At 44.0% G+C, this 20,028-nt stretch overlaps 1 protein-coding gene across 1 annotated transcript in view; it reads left to right on the top strand.

Annotated features, from left to right (window-relative positions):
* LOC115203005 (immunoglobulin superfamily DCC subclass member 3) overlaps positions 1 to 20,028 on the top strand; it is a 124,855-nt gene that overhangs the window by 2,023 nt on the left and 102,804 nt on the right. The window contains exon 2 of the mRNA XM_029767254.1: positions 9,226 to 9,531. Coding sequence (XP_029623114.1) covers positions 9,226 to 9,531 — 306 coding nt within the window. The remainder of the gene's footprint in view (positions 1 to 9,225; positions 9,532 to 20,028) is intronic.

Here is a 20,028-nt window from a genome sequence, read left to right as displayed (position 1 = left end):
GGAAGGAGGAATGAGGAAGTAAGGAAGGAGGAGTGCAGGAGTAAGGAAGGAGGAGTGAAGGAGTAAGGAAGGAAGAGAGAAGGAGTAAGGAAGGAGGAGTGAAGGAGTAAGGAAGGAGGAATGAGGAAGTAAGGAAGGAGGAGTGAAGGAGTAAGGAAGGAAGAGAGAAGGAGTAAGGAAGGAGGAGTGAAGGAGTAAGGAAGAAGGAGTGAAGGAGTAAGGAATGAGGAAGTAAGGAAGGAGGAGTGAATGAGTAAGGAAGGAGGAGTGACGGAGTAAGGAAGGAAGCGAGAAGGAGTAAGGAAGGAGGAGTGAAGGAGTAAGGAAGGAGGAATGAGGAAGTAAGGAAGGAGGAGTGAAGGAGTAAGGAAGGAAGAGTGAAGGAGTAAGGAAGGAAGAGAGAAGGAGTAAGGAAGGAGGAGTGAAGGAGTAAGGAAGGAGGAATGAGGAAGTAAGGAAGGAGGAGTGAATGAGTAAGGAAGGAGGAGTGAAGGAGTAAGGAAGGAAGAGAGAAGGAGTAAGGAAGGAGGAGTGAAAGAGGCGGGGAAGGAGGAATGAGGAAGTAAGGAAAGAGAAGTGAAGGAGTAAGGAAGGAGGAGAGAAGGAGTAAGGAAGGAGGAGTGAAGGAGTAAAGAAGGAGGAGAGAAGGAGTAAGGAAGGAGGAGTGAAGGAGTAAAGAAGGAAGAGAGAAGGAGTAAGGAAGGGGGAGTGAAGGAGTAAGGAAGGAGGAGTGAGGAAGTAAGGAAGGAGGAGTGAAGGAGTAAAGAAGGATGAATGAAGGAATAAAGAAGGAGTGAAGGAGTAAAGAAGGAGGAGTGAAGGAGTAAAAAAGGAGGAGTGAAGGAGTAAGGAAGGAGGAGTGAAGGAGTAAAGAAGGAAGAGAGAAGGAGTAAGGAAGGGGGAGTGAAGGAGTAAGGAAGGAGGAATGAGGAAGTAAGGAAGGAGTGGTGAAGGAGTAAGGAAGGAAGAGAGAAGGAGTAAGGAAGGAGGAGTGAAGGAGTAAGGAAGGAAGATAGATAGAAGGAGTAAGGAAGGAGGAGTAAAGGAGTAAGGAAGGAGGAATGAGGAAGTAAGGAAGGAGGAGTGAAGGAGTAAGGAAGGAAGAGAGAAGGAGTAAGGAAGGAGGAGTGAAGGAGTAAGGAAGGAAAAGAGAAGGAGTAAGGAAGGAGGAATGAGGAAGTAAGGAAAGAGAAGTGAAGGAGTAAGGAAGGAAGAGAGAAGGAGTAAGGAAGGAGGAGTGAAGGAGTAAGGAAGGAGGAGTGAAGGAGTAAGGAAGGAGGAGTGAAGTAGTAAGGAAGGAGGAGTGGAGGAGTAAAGAAGGAGGAGTGAAGGAGTACGGAAGGAAGAGTGAAAGAGAAAAGAAAGAGTGAAGGAGTAAAGAAGGAGGAGTAAGGAAGATGGAGTGAAGGAGTAAAGAAGGAGGAGTGAAGGAGAAGTGAAGGAGTAAAGAAGGAGGAGTGAAGGAGTAAGGAAGGAGGAGTGAAGGAGTAAGGAAGGAGGAGTGAAGGAGTAAAGAAGGAGGAGTGAAGGAGTAAAGGAGGAGTAGTAAGGAAGATGGAGTGAAGGAAAATAGAAGGAGGAGTGAAGGAGTAAAGGAGGAGTGAAGGAGTAAAGAAGGAGGAGTGAAGGAGTAAGGAAGGAGGAGTGAAGGAGTAAAGACGGAGGAGTGAAGGAGTAAAGAAGGAGGAGTGAAGGAGTAAAGAAGGAGTGAAGGAGTAAAGAAGGAGGAGTGAAGGACTAAAGAAGGAGGAGTGAAGGAGTAAGGAAGGAGGAGTGAAGGAGGAGTGAAGGAGTAAAGAAGGAGGAGTGAAGGAATAAGGAAGGAGGAGTGAAGGAGTAAAGGAGGAGTGAAGGAGTAAAGAAGGAGGAGTGAAGGAGTAAAGAAGGAGGAGTGAAGGAGTAAAGAAGGAAGAGTGAAGGAGTAAGGAAGGAGGAGTGAGGAAGTAAGGAAGGAGGAGTGAAGGAGTAAGGAAGGACGAGTGAAGGAGGAGTGGAGAAAGGAAGGAGGAGTAAAGAAGGAGGAGTGAAGGAGTAAGGAAGGAGGAGTGAAGGAGTAAAGAAGGAGGAGTGAAGGAGTAAAGAAGGAGGAGTGAAGGAATAAGGAAGGAGGAGTGAAGGAGTAAAGGAGGAGTGAAGGAGTAAAGAAGGAGGAGTGAAGGAGGAGTGGAAGAGTGAAGGAGTAAGGAAGGAGGAGTGAGGAAGTAAGGAAGGAGGAGTGAAGGAGTAAGGAAGGACGAGTGAAGGAGGAGTGGAGAATGGAAGGAGGAGTAAAGAAGGAGGAGTGAAGGAGTAAGGAAGGAGGAGTGAAGGAGTAAAGAAGGAGGAGTGAAGGAGTAAACATGATGCATACATTTGTAATTTGGGGCCTTTGAGTTCTTTGTGTGTGGCTAGTGAGTGTTATAGGGGAGTTGTTGGGATGTATTCTAGCCGACACATCTGAGAGAAATCAAATAGCTTCAATTGATTTGTTTCACTAATCCTGCAAAGATTGAATCACTTTTTGTGCCGTTTAAAGTTTCAGTCAATATGAGGAAGACCACATTAAACCACTTAGGTAAGAAGGTGTATGGTTAGAAGCTCTAGTGAAGCTTGAATAGAACAGTCCGTTTTTAGTTTTCATTCTGAAAGGTATGACCAGAGAGGTGTGCACTGTTGGATGTTTGTTCAAAATAAAGACAAAGAGCAACAACAGCAACAAAATAATCGTATTGGCTGAGCAACAGCAACATCTCCCAATTAGCATAAATCATTCTTATTGTTTTTTGGGGGATTTGCATCGTGAAACAAATGATTTTGTTAGTCACATTCACTATAAGGATGCTATTGTTGTTTACTTGTGTTATTCTTGTGAGACCCTGTAATATAATTATAGCCTGCAAACACAACTGTTATTCTTCTATGTTGGTGTGGTGAAAGATACTGATGAGCAGTCTACACAGAGACCTCAGGTGCACATATCCCATAGGGAATGACCATGTGTTGACAATGTTATGGACACATGTCACACCGCCGGACTAGAGGGAACTAGACATAGGAATATTGTTGATTGAAGCAGGTGGGAGTTACTGCATTGGCCAGGGTGAGTCATCATCACAATGCAAACACAGTTGTAATTTATGTAAAATGTACATTTTCTAGGAGCTTATAGTGGGACCATTGTTAGTAGATATTTCTGGTCAATATCATCTTCCTGGTGTTGTGATTTAGTCTGTGGGTCAGCTTATTTCCTTGATCATTGAAAGGTGAAGGGCGCCCTGTTGCAGCTGTGTTTGTGTTTGTGTTTATAGTATGAGGAGCAAAAGGAAGGTCGTTGATTCATAATTGACATGGGTAAATGCCTGTGGATAGGTGTACAAACATATAGTCTTTACTTACAGGGTCTACCCAAGAATTAAAGATAATGTTTTGATCTCCCACGGCAAAGGGCTGTAAAAATAGCAGAGGTGTGGAGGTGTGTGACGTTTACCTCCACGATTGGCTGCTGTCAGCAATATTTTTTTTAAACTTTAGACCGGAAAATGACCGTTATGGCTGAACACAAAAACTATAATTTCATTGTAATTTCCGTTATTAATTTAGAGAGGAAAAAACACCATTATGGATGTTACAGAGAAGGAAACAGAGTCTCATTACTTCATCGAAATCTAGCATGACACATTTTTTTGTCAACAGAAGCCATTCTACCTCAGAACTACATAATTACAGATAGCCTTGATAGTATACTCCATAGGCTAATGCCAGGCACTACACCGAATACAATATTTTTTAAATCTATATATACGTATATCAAAATGTCCATTACGAGTTGAATATAGACACAAATATGAGATTATTTTTATTACACATTTTCTGAAATATTGTATTAAAATATGTAAATTAAGCAATATACGGGTAACTGCCAAAATAAAGGAAACACCAACATAAAGTGTATGTTTGGCCAAAAAGGCTGTTTGGCCACCACGAGCCAGAACAGATTCAATTCACCTTGGCATAGATTTTACTAGTGTTTGGACCTCTATTGGAGGGATGTGACACCATTCTTCATGACCCTAAGCATGGTGGGATGTTAATAGCTTAATTAACTCAGCAACCACACCTGTGTGGATACACCTGCTTTCTTTCTTCTCATATACTTTGTATCCCTCATTTATTCTAGTGTTTCCATTATTTTGGCAGTTACCTGTACATGTGCCTATTCTGCCAACCGGTGGTGTAAAATACTTAAGTAAAAATACTTTAAAATACTACTAAAGTATTTTGGGGGGGTATCTGTACTTTACTTTACTATTTATATTTTTGACAACTTATACTTTTATTTCACTACATTCCTAAAGAAAATCATGTACTTTTTACTCCCTACATTTTCCCTGATACCCAAAAGTACTTGTTACACTTTGAATGGTCAAATTTACACACTTCTCAAGAGAGTGTGCCCCTTGTACATTCAGCAAATCACCAGCAGAGTACCCTTTCAATCCATTTTCCCATTCACTGTGTTGGTGGTGCTCATAACTTAACAATTAGCACAGAGCCCACTCTGGAAATCTGATGTATTGTTCCAAACAATGTCTTAAAATGAACAACATCAAAAAGGGCACTTTTGAGATATTAATCATTTTAATGTTGAATAAATTCATGTTTTTATTTCAGAATCTAGACATACTCCATATTTTAGAGGACGCTGTAGGAGTACAAAATTACACCAAGATGTTGCCTGTATCATGTACGCGTTGGCAATGGATGGTAGCCTACAGGGTTGAGTAGACTTGGCATTGAAACTGAGGAAGAGGTGGGTGAGAGAGCCTTGCTATTTCACTGAGAAGGTGAAATAAAAGAGTGGAGAAAGTGAGGAGACAAAGATGAGGTCCTGCTTCTGATATCTAAACAGTGTGAGGGATGACTAGATGGGTAGATCCAGATACAATATTGCTATTTATACGTTTAACACGTTTACACTCACAAGTCTATGTTTTTTGTGCATCTGTAATTTAGACCTGCCTCTTGATTGCATTGTAATGCTCTGATCCAGATCTGTGACTGCATGGGTCTGATTAGACAACAACAGCAGTGGCTGCTGAAATTGAAGTGCCTCATGTGACACGGGACAAATTACCCAGGAGTGCTTTTTACTGAGGAGGAAATTATGGGAGCATTAAGTATGCATTGTTCTGCAGTGTTCAGGATGCTCACTGTCTGTGATTGATTAAACCAAGCTTTTTATGTGTTTTTTGCTCCGCAACAGAATGTGCTGTGATGCCGCTTTGATCGCTTGATCACTAACCATGTTGATAAGAGCTTGGTTATTATTTAGCGAAATGCAGCAGTTTATTTGTGAGCCTGTGGATGCCTCCCTCCCTCCAGTCCTTCGTACAGTAGCACGGAGGGTTTTATTGAATGCCAGTAGTAAGCCCGAGCGCGAGCCACGCTTAGCCACCACTAGTCTCTCTCAGCCTGGCAGGCTTCTGGTCTCCCACGGTGGTAATCCTAAACCCCAGGGTCCCCTTTCCCTTGTTAAAGGGAGCGTTAAGAGGAGGGGTCTGCCTGACTGTGTGTGCCTCTTTCTCTCTCTCTTTGACAGTGTGGCTCTGCTCTGACCTCTGGCATCTACAGCTGTGCTGGCCTCTCTTCTCCTGTTCCACACAGCATAGCACAGCACCCAGCAACACAGCACACAACACACACATGGCCAGCCAGCCAGCCAGCCAGCCAGCCAGCCAGCCATCCCTCCCCTCCTCATCCATAACCCTGACCCCTCTATATCTTAGCTAGCTCAGTGCTTCTGTTGTGCTCATGTGCTGGCAATGCTGTCCACCTCTCTCTGTTTCGCTCTCTCCCCTCTCTCCCCTCTCTCCCTCTCTCTCTCTCTCTCTTCTTACCCGTCTGTTGTTACACCTTTCCTCTTCTCCTTTTTTTCATACATGTCGATTACAAAGACAGTGTTGGAGCTAGTCATGAATGTTCCATGTGGACATTCATTTTTCATGTCTTGGAGGCAGTCATCAGTGCTTTGTGAGAGTCCACAGACCTCCGAGTCTATCTGATGACATTGATGAGCCAATCAGTCAAAGCTATCATTTGAAAACCTGCAGGACTCTGCTCTCTCTCCATGCTTTATTCATTTAAGAACCAACACATTTTTTGAATTCATCAGCTTCCCGTTCAGCTTAAAAGGACACAACTGCAATGTATTCATGAATGGCTCATCTCTGTCAAATACCTTAAAATCACTGACATGATAATAACACAGAGTCAGTTTGTTGATGTTACTACGGGCGACGAAACACTACTTGCATTGAGCTTTTATCTGGGTTTCTGATGCTGGATAGCATCTATTAATGCCCTGTGACAGATTTGAAAGCATGAACATCCCTTCTATATCCAGAGGTCAGAAACAGAGCCCCCTCTGTCTCCTAAGAAAATGTATAATGTAACACTTTAGTATCCTCTAACGCTTTATTTGTGTCCAGAAGCTTTTAAGTGTATAATGGGTGTTTTAGCTTCCAATATTGTTTTGCCCATAACATGAAGCGTGACTGATTGCCTCTGTACCCGCGTCGTCTTTGTTTGCTGTTCATGTACTGGTAGCTGTGCTGACTGCGCTGGCTTCCTGTGTGTGTGGAGCGCTCAGGCTTTGTTGGGGCAGCGGAGCAGAGCAGGCTCTGTGCGGGCAGCACGGCCAGCAAGGGGTTAAATATTTCACCACCCCTTTGTTTTTCAGAGGCGGTAGCGCTGATGTCTCTTTGGTCTCGTAGCAGCTTTACTTACCTCGCAGAGCGAGAGAGGGAGGGAAACTGTTAGAAAGGAGAGCATGTCAATGCATTCCTTGTCTGCACTTAAAGGGGAGTATTCCTGGGCTGGAATTTGAGGGATGACGCCGGAGGTCCTCTCTGCTGACCCCTGTGCTGCCCCTCCCGCCCAACCCCCCCGGCCAGATTCCTGGGTCCGAGGCAGGGACTGTTAGTGCTTAGTCCTTCAGCAGCTGAAACCTGACACTGAGAGCACGGAGGTGCAGAAGACTCCGCTAAGCTTTACTTTTATGGCACTTTTAATGGGCCTCAGGATCTCGTCACGTTATTTTTGTGCATTCAAATTGCCATCGATAGGGCACACTGTTCACAACGTTGTTATCAGCGAACCGCACACCCACACAACGCCATACACATGGTCTGCGGTTGTGAAGCCGGTTGGACGTACTGCCAAATTCTCTAAAACGACGTTGGAGGCGGCTTATGGTAGAGAAATTAACATGACATTATCTGGAAACAGCTCTGGTGGACATTCTTGCAGTCAGCATGCCAACTGCACACTCCCTCAAAACTGTGGCATTGTGTTGTGTGACAAAACTGCACATTTTAGAGTGGCCTTTTATTGTCCCCAGCACAAGATGCCCCTGTGTAATGATCAAGCTGTTTAATCAGCTTCTTGATATGCCACACCTGTCAGGTGGATGGATTATCTTAACAAAGGAGAAATGCAAACTAACAGGGATGTAAACAAATTTGTGCACAACATTTGAGAGAAATAAGCATTTTGTACATATGGAAAATGTATTTTAATTCAGCTCAGGAACCATGTCATGGGACCAACACTTTTCACGTTGCATTTATATTTTTGTTCAGTGTAGATTGACACTAGATGGAGAGTCCTCAATCAGGTCTCTCTCTCTCTCTCTCTCTCTCTCTCTCTCTCTCTCTCTCTCTCTCTCTCTCGCTCTCTCTCTCTCATATGTCACCAGGTCAGGGGAAGAGGAAAGAATCTTCCAGTTATGTTACTGTAAGGCAAAGATGAAATGAGTGCAGCAGATAAAAAGATGGAAACACGACAGTCCCCAGCAACCTTGGTCATAATCTTTAGACTCTTTTTCTATCTGCCCTCAAAAGACAATGATCGTGTCTCTGAAAAGCAGACATTTCGAAACCCTCTCTGTTGTATTCCACTATTGATCTGAGCAAACCTGTATTCAAGCCATTCAAAATGCAGTCGTTTGAGTTGCTGACCTAAATGAATGTTTATTACTGCCACTCTGGGCCAGTGGCCTTCAGGGCCTTAACAGCCTACAAACACCTTCTGAATTCCATTTTATCCCTGGCAGAAGAAGCAGATTTCAAAGTGACAATCACATCATCACTGACACCTTGCTCTTGGTGTTGATGATTGACCCTGCAGGTGATTACAGAGTAAGGAAACATCAAAGTGGCCCAGAAATAGGGCTGGGAATTACCAGGGACCTCACAATACGATGTTGTCATAATACTTATGTGCCGATACAATATGCGATTCTCACGATTCTCATGATATATCTATTGTGATTCGATACTGTGATTTTATTGAGATTCGATGTTCCAAACATATTGCTCATCATATGTCTGCTGCAGAGGGACAAGAGAGATCCATGAGAAAACACATTTGGATCAGTCATGGAAATAAAAGTGCTGAAAACAAATTGTCTCCCTATTTAAAAAAATTATGGAGAACAAGCTAGGAAGGACAAATACTGGAGTTTTGGTGCAGGTACAGCCAACTAGCACAATAATAATATTGCGATATTGTCAAACGATACGGTATATTAACAAAAATAATATCCTGATATGCAGTGGGGTAAAGTACTTAAGTAAAAATACTTGAAAGTACTACTTAAGTAGTTTCTTGGGGGGTATCTGTACTTTACTATTTATTTTTTGGAAAACTTTTACTTTTACACAACATTCCTAAAGAAAATAATGTACTTTTTCTGTATGGATGTTTTTCCTCCTTCACAAGCCAGCAGCGTGTTCTGTTTGTTACGAGGGCAGACGAGACGGTATCGAGTGCATCATGTCTCAAAGGCAGTAGGTAGGAGGATTGTCAGCAGCACATCAAGGTGGTTTATAATGGGACTGGAAGCAGACAGTAGCATGCACAGTAATCAGTGTACAGTTGTGCTTTTTTATTCTATAGCACACATCAATATCTGTCACCACAACTCCATGGTTGCTCTGTGTTTAGAAAGGATTGACCAGTCTGTTCCTTCTACATTCACATGGCTGTCTATTCTCTTGTGCTTGTAGGTGTGGATAGTTCATTGTCACTGTGCTAAAAAGCATGTTCTTGCTAGTGAGTGTGAATGAATTCTCTTGAGACCAAACTCTAACCTAGCTTGCTAAGGCTGTTTGCTCGTGAGCGCTGTGTGTATTTTCTGTGTAGCTGTGTAGGTGTAATGTGTGTATTTCTCTGCTATTTGTGTAGGTGTGACATCGGGAGCAGAGCTCGCCTTCACCCTGGAGCCCAGTGACATCATCGCGGTGCAGGAGCAGCCCCTCATGCTGCACTGTCAGGTGGAAGGCATCCCACCAATCACCACGCAGTGGAGGCGGAACGGAATCCTCCTGGTGGTTGACCAATACTACACCATGTTCCACAACGGCACTCTGCTGATTGGACGCTTCCAGAGGACCAAGTCTGACGGCTCAACCGATGAAGGGGATTATGAGTGCGTGGGCCAGAACTCCTTTGGTCTGGTGGTGAGCCGCAGGGCCAGGGTGCAGGCTGCCAGTAAGTGTTCCTTTAATAACCTTGTTACGGGGGTTATCACTGCCATGGTAGTACCATGTTATTACAATGTTATTAAAAAGCATAATTAGCAATTCCCAACATATTACCAACATTGGTAATAGGAGAGGTATTTGTTGATTGCTAGCAAGTATGACTCCATGAATACAATGAATATGAATACAATAACTCAATAATATGTAGGTTTAAGTTTAAATCTGCAGAACTTTTTGCCGTCACTATTGTTGGAAGGTGGTGAAATCTGACATTGGGTTTGTCAACCCATGTCTTCAGAATGTCTCTCATGTAGCCGACCGCTGCTGGATATGTGGCCGTACAGTCAGAGTAACCAGCAGGCTACTGTATTTACCAAGCTTTAATATTGCAGCCATATTATGTTTGGATGAGCCCAATATGAGCGACTTAGGGAGCCAGGGAGATGGATTTGATGGTTTGCCTTATTTCCACAGACACATTAGCATTTTGGATTTTGCCCTCCCTTCGTGTTGTCCCTAGTAATATATCATACTTAATCTGTGCTCTTCTCTGGAATTTACTATTAGCAAGCCTTTATACTTGGCGTTCACACTGCGTTATTGTGCCTGCTGTAATCTCAAAGTGTTGCTGATCACCCTGTTGCTGGTTGCTGGCACCAAGATGGATTTTCTGCGCTCTGCTTTAGCCACAAAGCTCTTTTTTTGGATTCACTTGAGTTCCACGTCAAGTGCTAAGCATTGAAACCATGGCCATAAGCAGACAGGAAAACGCTCATCCAGAGGCGGTGCTCGTAGAGGCCGGGGACTTTAATGGAGGGAAACTCAAATCAGTTTTACCTAATTTCTATCAGCATGTTACATGTGGAACCAGAGGGAAAAAAACTCTAGACCACCTTTACTCCACACACAGAGACGTGTGCAAAGCTCTCCCTCGCCCTCCATTTGGCAAATCTGACCATAATTCTATCCTCCTGATTCCTGCTTACAAGCAAAAACTAAAGCAGGAAGCACCAGTCACTCGGTCAATAAGAAAGTGGTCAGATGAAGCAGATGCTAAGCTACAGGACTGTTTTGCTAGCACAGACTGGAATATGTTCCGGGATTTTTCCGATGGCATTGAGGAGTACACCACATCAGTCACTGGCTTTATTAATAAGTGCATCGATGACATAGTCCCCACATACCCCAACCAGAAGCCATGGATTACAGGCAACATCCACAATGAGCTAAAGGGTAGAGCTGCCTCTTTCAAGGAGTGGGACTCTAACCCGGAAGCCTATAAGAAATCCTGCTATGCCCTCTTGACGTACCATCAAGCAGGCAAAGCCTCAATACAGGACTAAGATCGAATCGTACTACACCGGCTTCGACGCTCCTCGGATGTGGCAGGGCTTGCAAACTATTACAGACTACAAAGGGAAGCACAGCCACGAGCTGCCCAGTGACACGAACCTACCAGACGAGCTAAATTACTTCTATGCTCGCTTTGAGGCAAGTAACACTGAAACATGCATGAGCGCACCAGCTGTTCCGGACAACTGTGTGATCACGCTCTCCGTAGCCAATGTGAGTAAGACCTTTAAACAGGTCAACATTCACAAGGCCGCAGGCCAGACGGATTACCAGGATGTGTACTCCGAGCATGCGCTGACCAACTGACAAGTGTCTTCACTGACATTTACAACCTGTCCCTGAGTGAGTCTGTAATACCAGTAGTCCCTGTGCCCAAGAACACAAAGGTAACCTGCATAAATGACTACCGACCCGTAGCACTCACGTCTGTAGCCATGAAGTGCTTTGAAAGGCTGGTCATGGCTCACATCATCACCATTATCCCAAAAACCCTAGACCCACTCCAGATGCAATCTGTGGATCAACACTGCCCTTTCACACCTGGACAAAAAGAACACCTATGTGAGAATGCTATTCATTGACTACAGCTCAGCGTTCAACACCATAGTGCCCTCAAAAGCTCATCACTAAGCTAAGGACCCTGGGACTAAACACCTCCCTCTGCAACTGGATCCTGGACTTCCTGACGGGCTGCCCCCAGGTGGTAAGGGTAGGGAACAACACATCCGCCACGCAGATCCTCAACACGGGGGCCCCTCTGGGGTGCGTGCTCAGTCCCCTCCTGTACTCCCTGTTCACTCATGACTGCACGGCCAGGCATGACTCCAACAGCATCATCAAGTTTGCCGATGACACAACAGTGGTAGGCCTGACCACCGGCAACGATGAGACAGCCTATAGGGAGCAGGTCAGAGACCTGGTCGTGTGGTGCCAGGACAACAACCTCTCCCTCAACGTGATCAAGACAAAGGAGATGATTGTGAACAACAGGAAAAGGAGGACAGAGCACGCCCCCATTCTCATCGACGGGGCTGTAGTGGAACAGGTTGAGCGCTTCAAGTTCCTTGGTGCCCACATCACCAACAAACTATCATGGTCCAAACACACTAAGACAGTCGTAACGAGGGCACAACAAATTCTATTCCCCCTCAGGAGACTGAAAAGATTTGGCATGGGACCTCAGATCCTCAAAAGGTTTAACAGCTGCACCATCGAGAGCATCCTGACTGGTTGCATCACTGCCTGGTATGGCAATTGCTCGGCCTCCGAGGGTAGTGCGTACGGCCCAGTACATCACTGGGGACAAGATTCCTGCCATCCAGGACCTCTATATCAGGCGGTGTCAGAGGAAGGCCCTAAAAATTGTCAAAGACTCCAGCCACCCTAGTCATAGACTGTTCTCTCTGCTACCGCACAGCAAGCGGTACCGGAGCACCAAGTCGAGGTCCAAGAGGCTTCTAAACAGCTTCTACCCCCAAGCCATAAGACTCCTGAACTGCTAATCAAAGGGCTACCCAGACCCCTCAATTACACTGCTGCTACTCTCTGTTTATAATCTATGCATAATCCCTTTAATAACTCTACCTACATGTACATATTACCTCAATTACCTCAACTAACCGGTGCCTCCGCACATTGGCTCTGTACCCTCTGTATATAGCCTCGCTTGTTATTTTGCTGCTGCTCTTTAATTATTTGTTACTCTTATTTTTCACTTTAACACTTTTTTAAAGCATTGTTGGTTAAGGGCTTGTACGTAAGCATTTCACTGTAAGGTGGCGCATGTGACAAATACAATTTGATTTGATTTGATTTTGGTGGAGAGAAAATGTGGCTGTTTGGTTGAGACAGTCTCTCAGAGCAGTCTCTATGGATCTCTATCCTTCTCCCTCTCTTTCTCTCTCTTTTTCTCTCCCCGTTCCATTTCTCTCCCCCCCTCTCTCTGTCTCCATCTCCATGTGTGTATCCCTCGGTGAATAAAAGCCATCCCCCTGTCCTCGAGCCCTCTGCTCTGTTTGACCATGTGGCTGTTGTTTGGAGAGAGACGTAGAACAGCACTGTGCTGGACACTGCCTCGTCTCTTATTCCTGCCTTGGCGTTTCTCATTCTGATACTGTAGCTATGTACACTGCACAGTGTATGTGTAGATTACACTGTAAACATACATTGTCAAGGCTGTGCTTGACTTGACTGGAAATGGAAGAAAACATGGTGGTGATGGTCATTTAAATACATAGACAGTATAGTTTACACGGTGGAGTTATTCCAGTGGAGGCTGCTGAGGGGAGGTCGGCTCATGATAATGGCTGGTATGGAGTCAGCGGAGTGGTATCAACCACATGGAAACCACGTTTTTGATGTGTTTGACTCCATTCCAGCCTTTATTATGAGCCGTCCTCCCCTCAGCAGCCTCCACGGAGTTAGTCTCAAAGTGAATGTGTTATGCTATGTGGCGCTTGTTATTTTCAGAAGGTCTTGTCTCATTGCTTTATGAGGCTTGGGGTCACAGTAACTGAACAGTGAAGTGACCATAGAGCAGTGGGTTGATGGTGTCTTAAATAAGGCAGCCACAGTAATTGATGTGGTCTCCAAGCTTGTGCAGCAGCCTTTGTCCTTTAACGGCTAATAGAAGATCCTTTGTTTCGAACTCTGTACGTTCATATGTTTGTTAATGATGATGTGGTGTGCTCCAGTGCTCCAGTGCTCCAGTGCTGTGCAGTGCTGGAGAACAATAGACAAACCCATGTGTTTCTGTGGAAGATAAAAAAAAGGGCATATGTCACTGCCTTACACTGGAGAACAATGGGTCAGTTGAATGTGCAGTATTCTTTTAAAAAAACCTTTGTGTTTGCACACACACACACACACACACACTCGCACGCACGCACGCACGCACGCACACACACACACACACACACACACACACACACACACACACACACACACACACACACACACACACCACACACACACACAATATAGTTACAATATAGTAACTCTAATGCACAGGAATCCACTCACTGCAGAGGTCGTGGGGAGTAATCAAAGCAGCACCTTTGTGATACTGTACAGTTAAGCGTTTCTGAAAGCTCTTCTGTGCTGCGTCGAGTTACACACTGACAGACAAAGGCGGGCAGAGGGCTTAGATTCCTGCCCTGTGTGTAACACAGGCCAGGAAGGAGACAGCTCACTGCTGTGCTGTTGTGTCCATGCGGCCTCGCCGCTCAATGGGACCGAGGTGGCTAAGTGGTCACGGGCAGGGCCTCGCGTCTCGCAGGCCACGGGAAAAAGTCATCCCTGCGCAGTGGCGCCGCCAGACACAAGAAACCTTTTAAAACCTCCTTAGGGAGGCTTTCTCTCATAAGTCAGCCCATAGTTACCGTTTCAGCGTCTCCCCGATTTTACATGAGAGAAAATCCTGGATTTGACTATTCTATGACTTCTTATTTATGATTTAGTGGTCTGAGGGGGTGACTGACAGGGTGACTGACAGCTCAGCACTCGAGGAGTTTTGTTTTTTATTTGACCTTTATTTAACCGGGCAAGTCAGTTAAGAACTAATTCTTATTTACAATGACGGTCTACCCCCGGGCCAAACCTGGGCCAATTAGAATATTCATTGCTGAGGGGATGGCTAATATTAGGTCTTGTCTACAGCGGGTATTACAAACAACATTTCATATGCAGTGATACAATGAATGTATCACACAATGAATCTACTAATGTATCCACACCTGGCCAGCACAGATCTCTCTGATCTCTCTGAATGTGCTCCACAATCTGATTACAGGATGTACTAGGAGTTAATGTTATGTGCAGACAGCTTCTTTCTCTCTGTGTCAAGTTGAAGCTCATTGCTTCGGGTGGTAGGGCTTTTTCCACCACTGGCTGCTCCTGAAAAGATAATAGTGTGTTCTCTTCTGGGCTTCTTTCCTTTTTGTTCTTCAGGGTCACTTAAATGGATGACCCCTGCCCTGTGACTCATATTGATCAGTTTAAGGATTACTGATGGTCTGGAGGTCACATTCTGACATTATGGCCTTTGACCCCTAAGGAGGGAGTGTTGAGAAAGGGCCCCATTCTAATGAAGCATGTGATATTTATCTGCTGGGAATGGGGAAGGGCGGAGTCCTGACATGCCTACCATATGATAGTAACCGTGTGTGTGTGTGTGTGTGTGTGTGTGTGTGTGTGTGTGTGTGTGTGTGTGTGTGTGTGTGTGTGTGTGTGTGTGTGTGTGTGTGTGTGTGTGTGTGTTTTGCGTGCCGATGCTGGACTCAGGGAATTGATGTCTTTGTTGAGTGACAAAGAGAAGCTAAGGGCGGGGCCTTCTCCTTAATGAATCTTTACTTGGTTGTCTGAGCCTGCAGGACACCAGGCTTCAGGACAGGAGGAAGCAATCATAGTGAAAAAGAACAGCTGGGCAATTCCACGGTAACGGAATTACGCTTTGACAAAGTTGAACAAACCATACAACTCTATGCACAAGGACTACTTTTAACAATTTCCACTGAAAAATGTACACAAAAACTAATTTAGTAGGAGAACTGTGCAGATGCAAGCTTTGGTAACATAATTACGGTAAAATCTCCCTCAGGTTTTTATGCGACCACGTTTTCTTAAAACTCCGTTAAATATCTGCTCTGAATGAAGATTAAAAGATGTCTGCAGAAAGAATGAGATGTCAGCTATGACAGGACACATTGAGTTAAAAATATATATTTTGGTTATTGAACTACAGTAAGTAAAGTGGATTTACACCCGGTAACGGAATTACGGTAACGGAATTACATCATGGATCCCTGATCTGTACTACACAGAAATGCATTATTATGGATATGAATGTCATTCTCCTCATGTTTTCACAAGTTTGGAGCACAGTAGAGTACAGTGCAGTACAATAGCAGAGTAGAGTAGGCTAGAGTAGAGTTCAGTACAGTACAGTAAAGTATAGTATAGTTCAGTATAGTTCAGTACAGTAAAGTAGAGTGTAGTATAGTTCAGTAGAGTTCAGTAAAGTATAGTATAGTTCTGTACAGTAGAGTACAGTACAATAAACTCTACTCTACTGTATTATACTTTTCTTCACTGTACTGTACTGTATTGTACTGTACTACTGTATTGTATTGGACTGTACTCTACTGTGCTCTACTCACTGTACTGTACTATCCAAACTTGTGAAACATACGTCTATGATAGGTTCAGATTTGGTCCAGTCCCGTCCATCTGTGGACGTTAACATCAAGGCCATGGGTGAACTGACCAAATTTCAATTACGTTTCAACGTCCATTGACGTCCAGTGTCGGTCGGTGCTCAGTGGGTGAGGATGCTAGTTACAGGACATGGAGAGAGAGGGGGCTCATGGGTAGGTGTCAGTAAGAGCTTGCAGAGGTGACATTAACTGGAGAGTGAGAGAGAGAGAGAGAGAGAGAGGCAAAAAGAGAGAGAGAGAGAGGGAGGAGTTGTCCAGACTCAGACTGTTTTAACACTCTTGGTTTGACCAGCAGACAACAGAAAGACAAAGAAAACAGTTCTGAGCTGAACATAACAGTACGCCAGTGGAAGGGAGAACAGTAGCATGTGACCCAACTGTGTTGTGACTATTAGGATTTCCCATTGTAGCCTGTTCAGTTGCAGTATTTCCGTTACTGATTTGATAACGGAATAACGAGTTTTAATCACTCAATAATTCATAAACAAAATTGATATCAGTAAAAACACTAGAACTAATTGATAGGTCTACCTTTACTTGTTACTTCTGTAAGCTTTCATTATCCTCTCTCATTAGGTAGAGACATTTGAAAATATCTTAAAGCATGAAGATATGTGGGTTTTTGGTAAAGGAATTACAAGGCAATATTTCTTAAACTTACACAAGGTAAACAATTTCTCCAAAACTAAATATAAGTGTTGATATTAGTTAGCAGGGGTCTTTACATCAACATTATTGGGTTTTGATGTATTTCTGAAACCTTTTAAGACTTTTTCTGGTAGATGTTTTCTAAGACCCCTTTTCCATCTATTTACCCGAAAATCAAATACATTACTTACGCCACATTTTTTAAGATGGAAAATTGTTGGAAAATGTATCTATGCCTTTATTTCCCACAAATATAGACTCTTAGCTGTCATTTGACACCCAATTTGATATGCTCCTAAAAACTGCATGTTGGTCCTAATGGGTCCTTTTCAATAGAAATGCCCAGCTAGAGAACGGACAAATGGGCTCCGCAGGAATTCACAGCCCCAACGTCCAATGTTGCCCATCAAAGCGTGGTCATGTCTATTGTTGTTTGGGAAAATGGTGGTTAAAGCAAGATCCTCTCATGTCTTTCGCCTCGTGTCAGTAAAGGTCTCTGTGTGCTCCTGGGTGCACTGTCACAGACATGAAATGCTTCTGGGCTTACAAACCAGAATCAATGTCCCTTTGATAGCAGCACGTACAGATGCCCTGCTAGATATGGAGTTTGATCTATGAGTCATTACACATCATGAGGGGCTTGAACAATCCACACTGGGTATTGTTATCACATGAAGCAAAATCCATATTTCCATTTTCAAAAGCAGTGGGTCTAGTTCTTGTTTTTTTTATATCATCCAGTAGGAGCCTTTATTTGTTTGTAATTTATTCTTTAGTAAAAGACTGTGATGGACTGGAGTGATTCTCTGCTAGATGGAGCCAATGATGTATATAATCCCTGGATTGCTGATGCTATGTATTGGCCATTGAGGGGCTTTGAAGCCACCGGTCGGCCATATTAGTACTCCCCAGTAGAGCAGTCCTCAACAGGAACGAATGAAATTCTACAGTATTTAAATTAAATGTTTCAAGGACAAAATTACATGTATTTAAGTATTTATGTTGTTGTAGAAAGGACAGTAACATTAGTAATCTCTCAAAATTATACTTTAAGGAAAATGTTTTAAAATCTTTTTATTTTACATTTTTATGTTTAGCTCACATAATATAATTTAAAAGTATACATTAAGGTGTCCGTAATAGAATAAACTTGGCAAAAACAAATATAGACATTAATGAATGAATTTCTATAGCTTCCAAAATATTATTTACAACGGTGGGGCAGTGCCAAGATGGATGCGCGGTAGCTTCAGTCATCTAGTGTATATATAAATCATTGGATGAAGCGCAGTAGGCATCAACCCTGGCTCACCCACTGGAGGAGACATGAGAAGAGATGTGGCAAAAGTGAAACAGCTCTGCTCTTCTTTCCTCCCAGGGAGGAGGGAGAGGTGAAGGAGGGAAGTCGTCTCTCACACCTTCCTCCCTTTCAGAGTTTGAACTACATATTGATAATCTCAGTGTACACCATCATGGCCTCTCTGTCTGTCCACATATACCCAGCCAGTAGAGAGCAGGGAAGAAGAGTTGATGGGAGGTGAAAAAATGCTATGATGATGTTATCAGCCTCTGAATGTTTCCATTTCTATCAGATGCCTCTACTTAGCTCTCAGCTGTTCCTGTATTGCGCTTTTGGGGGGGGGTTGTCTAAATACTTGGTACAGAGGATTGTGATACAGGAAGAAGTGTGAAAGTGAAGTAGCTATAAGGAAGGAAGGAAGGAACACAGAGGCAGACAGGAGTGCTGGGTAATGTTCTGTCAGTGCAGCAGGCCTCTCCTAGGGAAGACACTAATAGCCAACCTCCAGCAGGGGCAGTTTAGCATATGAGAGAGGCTTGATCCATTTCAGATCTCTTTTATCCTTTTAGGGCCCACCAGTAGAGAAATACATTTGAGACGGGAAGGAAGCTGAGACCTTTTTTCTCTCCTTTAAAGAGAGGTTCGTTACTCAAGACTTCTAAAGATCAAAGGTTATTTTTTGTCTCATGTATTTGTCTGTGTTGGGGCTCATGCTCAATTTGTACTTTAGGGTAATTTGTGCTGCATTACAGCCTCGCTCCCTGCGCCACGGCTCCATGGCAGTCCCAGTGACAGGCAGGCAGTGCTGCCATGCAAATGGTGGCGCGATTAGTGAAGCCTCTTTATAGCCCCCCTCAGATAAAGTGTCCCGCCCGGCCCTCAACCCCATCCACCATAAATTGTTCTTCTTATTTACTTGTCTGCCGTGTGTGAGCTCTCTGCTGGGAGCTGGTGCAGCATGGGCTCCCCGTCGGCCCGCTCAATTGGCCAGCCGTCCAGGAAACACTTATTTTTGTAAATGTTATCTCTTTGATGGCTTTGCCTCTCTCCCTCTCCTTCTCCATCTCTCCCTCCCGTTTCTCTTGGAGTTCCTCATTAGCTTAGGCTCAGGAAGCTTTTCATCATTTCAATTAATTACAGCGCTCAGTATAGTAGACTGGCCGGACCAGCGGTTTGCTGAATGGTCCTCCTTTTATGCCCCGCACGCCCGTCACCAGGCAACTGATCATAAAAGCCCTCGCTTACAAAATAGGATCAATCGAAATGACAGGCTTTTGTCCCCTTTTTTATGCATTAATTGGAAAGAGTTTAAGCTTTGTTAAGTTATAATTTATTTTAATTCTGGGGCCCATTCAGGCTCTGAGTCTGTAATTGACCTGGGTAACCCTGGGGGATCAAGAGAAGCACGGTGGGGTGTTGGGTGGAGAAAAGGAGAGGCCAAACATGAAGAGTGAAGGTGAAAATAGACAAATAGGTACAACTCCATTCTGACTACCATTTGTGTGTGTTTTCTATACATACAGTATCCCAGACAGCTACATTGTAGAACCTCCCCTGATTCAGTATTTTAGCACTACTTTTTGACAGTGAGATCGCCATGGTTAAATTCCCTCCCAGCCTAACGCTGGGCTGTTGAATGAGAGTTTATAAAACAGAAGATTGCAGGGGCTATCAGGGATAAAAGAGGAGCAGAATGGGAGAGAGAGAGAGGCAACCTGTAACAACGCTGCAGGGCTGTCATCTGGGTGAACGCAACTATCAGTTCCTCTCAAACCAAATCAAAGGTTTTGTATTGAAGTCATAGCGAGTGCTATTGAGGCTACTGTAAATCTTCATTGCAAGACAGTGTGTTTTAATCGGTTATTTGGTTACATGAATACATTTAGTATAGTTTTATCTAAAAAGGATAATGTTTCACTATTAAAATGTTTCTGAAATTCACTGAGTAGGATGGTCCTCCCCTTCCTCATTTGAGGATCCTCCACTGGCA

Source organism: Salmo trutta, chromosome 12 (assembly GCF_901001165.1).
Source record: "Salmo trutta chromosome 12, fSalTru1.1, whole genome shotgun sequence".
Classification (NCBI taxonomy): Eukaryota; Metazoa; Chordata; class Actinopteri; order Salmoniformes; family Salmonidae; genus Salmo; species Salmo trutta.
This window is presented reverse-complemented; position numbering and strand designations above follow the sequence as displayed.